The sequence below is a fragment of the Aplysia californica genome, unplaced genomic scaffold (genome assembly GCF_000002075.1).
Source record: "Aplysia californica isolate F4 #8 unplaced genomic scaffold, AplCal3.0 scaffold00365, whole genome shotgun sequence".
In the NCBI taxonomy this organism is placed as follows: Eukaryota; Metazoa; Mollusca; class Gastropoda; order Aplysiida; family Aplysiidae; genus Aplysia; species Aplysia californica.
Genome location: NW_004797635.1, coordinates 239,975 through 249,481, shown reverse-complemented (window position 1 = coordinate 249,481; position 9,507 = coordinate 239,975). Strand labels below are relative to the sequence as shown.

At 41.3% G+C, this 9,507-nt stretch overlaps 1 protein-coding gene across 1 annotated transcript in view; it reads right to left on the bottom strand.

Annotated features, from left to right (window-relative positions):
* Positions 1–200: 200 nt before the first annotated feature.
* The window catches only part of LOC101849307 (neo-calmodulin-like), a 13,967-nt gene continuing 4,660 nt past the window's right edge, over positions 201–9,507 (bottom strand). Inside the window, exons 2-6 of the mRNA XM_013085331.2 lie at positions 9,377–9,413; positions 7,966–8,109; positions 4,919–5,007; positions 2,605–2,761; positions 201–1,351 (exon numbers count right to left, since the gene is read on the bottom strand). Of these exons, the coding sequence (XP_012940785.1) occupies positions 1,320–1,351; positions 2,605–2,761; positions 4,919–5,007; positions 7,966–8,109; positions 9,377–9,413 (459 nt within the window). The 3' untranslated portion in view covers positions 201–1,319. The remainder of the gene's footprint in view (positions 1,352–2,604; positions 2,762–4,918; positions 5,008–7,965; positions 8,110–9,376; positions 9,414–9,507) is intronic.

Genomic DNA, 9,507 nt, shown 5'->3' with positions numbered 1-9,507 from the left:
GTGTGTGTGTGTGTGTGTGTGTGTGTTTGTGAGTATTTTAGCGTGTGTGCATATACGTATGTATGTGCATGCGAGCCCGTGTGTGGTGCGTGAGTGTGTTTTCTCCGTGTCTGTTCTGAGCGTCTCAGTATCGTAGACTTACCCTTGTCATGAACGTTAAAAAAATGTATTCTCCAAAACAATTAATAAAGTCATTTTTCCATTATGTCAGTTTTATTAACAAGAAGCGACGTAAAACAATGTTCAGAAGAAACGGGAAAACAGGAGGGAGAAACTACACTGAGAAAGAGAAAAATAGATTCGCAGCTGGATTCTTTTTTATCCTTTGTTTAATAAGATAAGATAAGTTAAGACATATCTTTATTGTCCAGAAATTATTATAAAAACAAGAAAATAAAAACAATCTTTTAAAAATCAATCTACACAATCCAACCAGAACATCGTAATGTATAAATACACTTAACTGAAAGTGGGTGTTTGGTAGGTGCTCTAGTGTGGTTTGCTCCTTCTTTACTATAAAGCAACTATCGTCTTCATGTCTCCTCTTTTTTTATGTTTATTACTCTCTTGTAACGCCTCTAATCTTCGACGCTTTTATTATCGAATTGTGTTGCAAGTGTCGTAAAACGCTTTTTAAAACAAAAACATAAATGCAAAGAAACCTAAGAGACCAATGTGCCAGAAACATATCATAGACATGAAGAGGTAAAGGATGATGATTGTCTTTTCCCTTGGGTTAGATTGATAGTCATGCAAAGTGTCATTCTGTTATAGTGCAAAGAATTGATTCTGCATAATGATCATGTCCTGAACTGCTTTGTTGACTCCGTGAGAACGTAACCTGGAAGGTATAATGTTTAAAGAATTGTATGGGGCTATCAACACTATTGGGTAGTTAAAGAGGCGGGACCTCCGAGTTTAACGTCCATCTCCGAAAGGACCGATCCAACTGGGAAATTCGTGAACAGTGCATTTCCCAAGAACACAACGTCGGAACGAGCTGAGGCTCGAAACCCCGAACCCGTAATCTCACGATTATGAGTCCGGTAGCCTAACTACAAGGCCACCGACCCACGACGCATAAAATTACCATAAATTAATGCCAGGTTCTGTGGCAGTTCTGTCACGGATATGTAATGTAAGGGTGGAATTCCATTTGCGTTGAGAGTACCAGATCTTGTCCTAGTTTATTTGTTTGTTTGTTTTTAAACTCCCCTTGAAGAAACCTGAAGGTGACAATATGGCGGAGACAAGGTAGGTGGGTGGGTGGGTGAGCGGGTGCAGGGTTTCAGTGAGTGAGCAGGTCTTCAGACGCACAGTCATACTCTTTTGCACAGGAAGGAGACGAACTCTGTTGAGTAGAAAGTTGAGCATGGGATTAAGATACATGTAGATCATGTAGTTGAATAACGACACGAGACCTTTGTGAAAGATGTGCTTGAAGGAAGGGTGCGGGGCAGGATAGCCAGGGGAAGACAAGGAGTAAGATGGACGGACAACATTAAAATAAGGACTGGTCTGGGTAGGACCTAAAGCAGAATGTGTAACGGCAGCTCGCAACCGTATAGGATGGAGGGTCATTACATGTCAACCTCTGAGTCAGAGATGACACCTCCAGGTATTCCAGGTACTTGAATTGTTTTTGTTTGTTTTTTAAACAATCTTCAGTAGGGCAGTGAAATCGCTACCTTAGAATTACAAAGTTCTGTCTGATACGTTTGGTCGTTTTGAGTTATTAAAAAACCAAGAGGTCAGAAACCAAATGTTTATTCTGCTCTATCTAAATCGTAAAGATTATTCGTAGTCGTTATTGAGATACATGTATTCAAAGAATTGTCTTTTAAAAGCTTGACATGTTGTGAAACTCAATTTTTTAAAGTCAGGTTTCTCAAAACTAGGTATTGAGCAGATATAACTTTGTTGTAATTCTAGGTAGCAAAATGTGTATGTTCCCTGTCCGTAAGTGAAAGCCTGGCTGATCGGTAAAGTTTTTACGAAAATAAGGGAAAATAAATGGGAAAGAGAGTGAAAATGAATAAATATTATTTACACACAATAAAGCGTACCTCTAACGACATTACTCTGACTAGGCTACAGATGTATGTAAAGTTTCAGGTCCTCGGAGAAGTGATGTCTTTTAAAAACGATTGTGGGTGCTTGGTAGGTGCTCTGATGTAGTTTACTCATTATTTCGGATATATCTTATTTCTCTTCCTTTTCTTTGCTTGTCAGTCTCTGGTCACATTTAGCCCTTATATGACCGATCTGTGTTGCAAGTGCCATAAAACAATTTACTCATCGCCATCAAGTGCCAGATCTGCGGCAGACATCAGTGACCATTCATTCCTTTGCTCGGATGCTCTTAAAAAAATCTACGTTATCCTGATCTCTTCCATCCCCTGTTTAGGTTCCCTAAGTAGGTTGCTCTGGACCGTCCCCTGCCTCGTTTGCCTTCGATTTTGCCAGTAAGAGATAGATGTTAAAGGCACTTATGTCTATTCAGGTGTCCTTTAAACTGCAAATGAATGAATGGATGAATGAATGAATGAATGAATGAATGAATGAATGAATGAATGAATGAATGAAAGAAAGAATGGGACTCACCCTCTGGGTCCACTTTGCCGTCGTTGTTCTGGTCAATCTTTTTAAAGACGAGCTGCACTTCCTCCGGCGTGAGAGGCTCCCCCAAGGTCAACAGGACGTCCTTGAGCTGGTCAAGGTCAAGGTAGCCGCTCTTGTCGCGGTCAAACACCAGGAAGGCCTAGGAGAGCGTGAGGATGAGGGGTGGGGGTAGACGGGGTGGGTGTGGTTCCGGTAGGAGGGGGAAGGGTGGAGGGGCTTATAAGTAAGTTGCAATGATGGTGGTGTTGTTGCTGGTCGTGGTTCTGGTGGCAGTGGTGGTGGTAATCGTTGTATTGGTGTTTTTTTGTTATGGTGTTGTATGGTTGTGGTGATGATGGCGGGGAATGTTGTGGTGGTGGCGATGGTGTCGGTTGTATTGGTGATATTTGTTATATTGTTGTTGTTGCTGGTGGTGATGGGGGTGGTGGTGATTTTGGTGGTGGTGGTGGTGGTGGTGGTGGTGATGGTTGGGTGGTAGTGGCAATGGTTGAACTTGTCATTTTTGTTATGGTGGTAGGGATCGTTGTGGTTGTGGTAATGGTTGTATCGCTAAATTGTGTTATGGTGGTGAGGATTGTTGAGGTGGTGTTGGTAATGGTCGTTTTGGTGATTTCTGTTGGTGGTGTTGGTGGATGTATATAGGCTGTGGCTATTTTGCTATTTACTGTCCTTGTTGCCGTTATGGTGGGGGTGTTTTCGTTCTCTGCTGCCCATGATACTTTCTCGTGTTGTTGTTGTTGCTCTTGCTGTTGCTGTTGTTATTGCTGTTGCAGTTGTTGTTGTTGTTGTTGTTGTTATTGTTGTTGTTGTTGTTGTTGTTGTTGTTGTTGTTGTTGTTGTTGTCTTCGTTGACGACGTATTTTGTTGTTAGGCTACCGGACTCGTAATCGTGAGGTTGCAGGTTCGGGGGTTCGAGCCCTGAGCCCGACGTTGTGTTCTTGGGAAAGGCACTTTACTCAAATTTCCCCCACTTAACCTATGTGCCAATCCACAGACCGCAAAAGATTTTGTCAGTTTGTTAGTGTTTTAGGGCCTACAAATGGCAGCTTGGACTGTATGCTTCAAAAAAATTTGATATTGTTTTAGAATGCCGTCAGGTCTGCTGGGATAAGAGTATAGATTATAAAGCGCCTAGAGTTTGCTTTTGAGGGGGAATTTGCGCTATATAAATGAAGAGCATACGGCAATGTTAGTAAATAACAAGATGGGCCACTTCTCTCTTTGAGCCAATTAAAAAAGTGTCCTCAAAATTTGATGGCGCCCTCTTCACAAAAGCGCACTCTTTGCGAACAGAGTTACCGTACTTGAGTTTTAAAAAATCAAAGTGAAACTAGCAAGTTTTGGGATAAATTTCGGAAGAACGCTTTTGTAAAATGGTTACGCTGACAAAAAACCTCTTCCGGAGGAAAGGGTGATGGTTTTCTTTGTTTAATTTGACTTTAGAATGAAAGGCGAGAGGTCATTAAAATAAAATAAAAAACTAAAACTCCGCACTGAACGTACCCGAACTGCTGATGAACAGCAGTCGATCTGCGCACGCAAGGGGGTGCTATTCCTATTCTTCTTCTGGAAAAACGAAAGAGAGCTTCAAAACAGACTGCAGCGCCATCTGAAGCAAAGAGTATACTTCCGGCGGACACTTTTTTGGCTGAGTGGTCCATCTTGTTATTTACTATCTTTGGCATACGGGAAGAACGGGAATAGTCACACACTGACAATCGTGAGGGTATCAATTTTGAACGCTTGTTGACTCATAATTGTATTTCTGTACCACTGTTTTCTAATTATTGTTTTTTCATTTCCCATTCAACAAACATAATTTTAAGATAAACCAGCTGTCATACAAAAATGGAGTTATGAGTCCACAAGCTTTTAAAATTGACACCCGATTTTGTTTTCCGATTTCACTATTTTTACGAGCGCCTGATTTTATCACGACGTCAGACCTATTAAAAATCCTTTCCTTGTTGTTGCACTGCACGACTTACAACTAGCTTTTTGTGATTAAAAAAAACAATTTTACTTTTTACCTTGGTACACTTCTTATGCTTTTAGCCTCTTTTATTCACTAGTTTAAGACATACATTTGGAATTGCTATGTGGCATTTAAATGTTCTATGCGTTACATTTGAGATTTCAATGGGGGGTTTTTATATTTGAACTTGCTATTGTTAGATAAGGACATTTTATGACGCCATTCGTATATTTTGATTTCTTAGGTGTAATTTGGTCTGTCTACATGGCATGAGAATTTGTTATGTGTATATTTGATCTAAAAAAAAACCTATATATTTACCTGTCTGAGTTGAACCTCGATGTCCACAGCAGAAAGACAATGGCTGTTGATGACCGACACGTACTCGTCATAGGTCAGATTCCCGGACTCTGCAACAAGCGGGAAAAGGGATAATTGAAGACCTGAGAACACGACTGTGACTAAGTCAGTTTCGCTGAACCAAGGAAAAACAGCAAAAAACGTGGACTCAAATCCAGGGGCGGCTCGTGGTTCGTGAAACTCACCTGCTATCATTCATATCGATTTTCTCTCCCCCTTCCCCACACTACCTCAACCTCCAACCCCCTTGGTCTCCCTCTTACCCCCCCCCCCCACCCCCTTTCTCCGCCGCCATTCCACACACATACACACAGAGACACATTTTATACCTGTATCTTTGCTTTCCCCGCCCCTTTTTTCCCAAAACAACACACACACAAACACATATAGAGTGCTTGGATACATGGCCCCTTCCACTAAAATTTCATATGTACATAAACATGATATTAACGTGCTGATTTTTAGTAATCTGCTGTCAAAACTTAGAACGAAATTGATACCACACCACTGACGCTGTCCGAAGCAGACCAAACAACAGGAGAGCCAAATTGGCTAGAAAGGTGATCTCCATGCGAGCTCTTTCCAAGCTGAGGGCAAGTGCTCAGTTCGCCGAGCTGGGTGACGTCACCGCTGAACGTGCGATACGAAGGGGCCCATCGTAACAGCTGCTGGTAACAACAACGTTGTGAGCCAGCGAGATAAACTTAGATTTAGGAACGAGTTTCTGTTGTGCGACAACACATCGGCGAACCCTTATCGTCTCTTTGAACGTACTTTTTAAGGGAACAAGTGCTATTTAAATGTTGATAAATATGAATTTGGATTTACTTAAAACTGAATAAGAACTATCATCAGCAGCCAATCTCCTGTCCACACAGCTGACTTTCTCGCCCAGTTAACCAACCGCCCCTGTTCAAGTCTACATTTGCTGTGAGGTACGCTGCTGCAGTTTTTCCGGGGTGGTTCTTTTTTCTCTACACCGTTCATGGTCGAGTGTCATGTGCACAATCAATATGTGTGGGAAAGTCTTTTCTATTTATAGATACCAAGAACTCAATGTTTGCCATTTTGGACTTGGGCACCGTCTTGTTCTCAGGTCTTCAATTCTTTATGGTTAAAAAAATATATTTAAGTCCCGATAAAAATTGTATCGCACTTACCACACAATTAGGTCACATTGGTGTCAAAATTGGAGGTGTTACAAGCTTAAGAGAGCAGTAGAAAACATAAAAAAGAAGGAGAGAAAAAGGACAACAGACGCTTGATAGGAAAAAAGGATCAAACCACACCAGAGCATCCGTCAACCACCCAGAATAAATGTCGACTTGAACCATCCCTTTAAAGCTTACATTATAAAGTTACTGTGCACATCCGAGGTTTTCACTTTCTGTGCGGCTTATTGTAGGCAGCCGTGACGTCAAGCAACAATGGCGCGTTTAAATGTTAGAATGTTACAACATTATCTTGATGATGATGATGATAATGATGATAATGATGATAATGAGGAGGAGGAGGAGGAGGAGGAGGAGGAGGAGGAGGAGGAGGGGGAGGAGGAGAAGGATGAGGAGGGGAGGAGAGCAGCAGGAGGAGGAGGAGGAGGAGGAGGAGAGAGAGAGAGGAGAGAGGAGGAGAGAGAGAGAGAGAGAAGAGGAGGAAGATAATGATGATAATAATAATAATAATGATAATAATAATAATAATAATAATAATAATAATAATAATAATTAATAATAATAATAATAATAATAATAATAATAATAATAATAATTTAGTAGTTATTATTATCATGATCATGTCTATTACGATTATTATTATCATTACAAAAATACAATTTTAGTGCATACCCACTTTCTACAGCACATGCTACATGCTTTATAACTACATATTATATTATATTACAAGCAGACCCAAGGAAACACGACTCAAGGAAACATTTTCGGTTTCCCACGAGCCCTAACAGGGGGCTCTCGTGGCCTAGATGTTAAGGTGTTCACCTCTCATTTAAAAGGTCCCGGTTTCGAATCTGCATAGCGCCGGAAAATTTTCTTCTCTAACATGTTCTCCTTCCACCCCGTTTCCTGCTCTCTAGCAATGTTCTGTCGTCTGCTTTCTTCTCCACTTTCTGCCCCCGCCCCGTCACCTCTTTTGCCCTCTGGGCTCCAGACTCTTTCTGCAGCCTTTCTACTTCTACTCCTTGGCTCCTTCTTACTGCTGTCTTTCAGCCGTACCCCTGATCGTGTGGTAGGAAAGATCTACACCTAGACTTCTCGGACAAGAATGAAAAATCTCTGAGTTCCCGGGTCAAGTTGTGCACTTAAATGATCCCTTGTGGTCCAAAATTGATAACAGTAAGTTTCGGCCAACACTCAGACAAAATTCAAAATTTCTTACCTACTAAAAATGTTTGGTGTGTCCCGTGCGCTCATATGACATTATGCAGTTGCGAGCCCCGTAAAATACTTACCGAAAATAAGAAAAAAAAGAATCCTAACACAGTATGCAAGCTGTGGATTTCACGCGCGTAAATCCTGACAAACAGACTGGCCCGATCCTTCTCTGTCTATAGCAAGGTAACCATTCCCACCTGGGTATAGTGAAGAAAATTCGCTTTCAGTGCCCACCCCAAGGACACAAGCAACAGTGGGCTCCTGGTGGAATTCGAACCTATGACCTTCGTTTCAAAGTCCGAGAGCCTAACCACTACTCCACCGACGCGACAAAAACGTATCTCTGATACGGAAGACAAAATGATGTTTGCTATACTCACTGGGTGGTTGGCGGGTGCTCTGGTGTATTTAGCTCCTTTTTCATATTAAACATGAATAATCCTTATATCTTTTTTTTTTCATTTTGTTTGTTACTCTCTTGAAACACCTTAAATCATCGGCACTTATATATGTCCTAATTGTGTTGTAAACTCTTACTAAGTGGTGTTGTTAAACCTCTCATCCAATACGTCCCTTAATAATTGTGTTGTAAAACTCATACTAAGACCTTGTACTACTCACTACTGACGTCTGCGTTCTTCATGATGTTCTCCAGCTCCTTCTCGGTGGGGTTCTGGCCGAGGGCTCTCATCACACTGCCCAGCTCGTCCACGCAGATGGTCCCGTTGCCGTCCTTGTCGAACAGCGAGAAGGCATCTCGGAGCTCTGGGGGAAGAATGAGTGGCGTCATTAACTCTCTGACGACGGATCGTCGACAGCGCTAGCAGACGAAAAGTTTTGAAGGCTCTTTCAAAATGCACTTTTTTTTAAAAAAGAGTATAAATTCGTTAATCATGCAGATTTTTCACTCCTTTTGCTATTTTTAATTTGAAACGTAAAAAGATTGGCAACATAACGCTTATTATGAAATAAGAAAATTAATGTTTCTGATGCGTCTATGATGATTCGAAATGTACCACTGATTGGTCGGACAATAAATGTGTCTTCTACGTTTTCATGGAGTTAAGCACTACCCACAAAAATAGTCGTTGTACATGGTGCTTGTAGGAGTGCTCACACGACGCAATAGTGTCGAAATCACAAGTTTCAACACGCGATCCTGATCGATTAAAGAAAGAAACTAAATAAAAACTTGTTTTCTTTTTTCATGAATACCGAAGTCCTCTGGAGCCAGTGGTATTAAAGAATAGATAACATATCAAATAATAAACTCCACCTGCTTACAAAAGGTATAATATCTTTTGATCTAAATATGATGTGACATTTATAATAATAAATAATTATTTGTATAACAAAAATCATCGTTAAACAGCAAGCTGTATGTGCTTTACAATCTTCCTCCCGCCGACCTGGTAGCATTCTGAAACAATCTCAACTTCCCGGGAAACATACAGTGCAGGCAGCCATTTTACATGTGCTATCACATTTACATACTGGTAAGATCTTTCACCGTCTTTAGTCATTTACCTTTCATACCTGGGTGAAGTGAGGACGATTTGTGTAAAGTGCCTTTCCCAATGACGCAACGTCAGACCTGAGGCTTGAACCCCAGAAACTGCAACCTGACGATTATGAGTCCGATAAACTACCTACACCTTATTATCTTGGCACCTGGAGGTATCATCTCTGGCTCAGAGGTTGACGTGTAATGACCCTCCATCCTTCACAGTCGTGAGCTGTCGTTGGACGTTCTGCCATATCCAGGCCAGTCCATGTCTTTATGTTGTCCAAGTTACTCCTCGTTTTCCCCTGTTTCTTCTGTCCAAATCCTTCCTTCTAGCACCAATTTCACACTGGTCTCGTGCCGTTTCAAGTGGCCATAGTATTGCATTTTCCTAAATTTTATTATATTTAGCAGGGTTTGTCTTGTGTGGAGAATCAACACCTAATTACGTAAGTTAAAGTGACAGGCTTCTATAACTGTAATGTCGCGCCAAACTATGAAATTAGTAATTGTTTTTCTTGCACTCACCCTGAGCCTCGAGCTCTGTTAGACCCTCTAAGTCCGCCTGAAGAGGAAAAAGAAAAAAAGAACACCTTAAATAATGCACATCTCTCTCTTTCTCTCTCTCTCTCTCTCTCTCTCTCTCTCTCTCTCTCTCT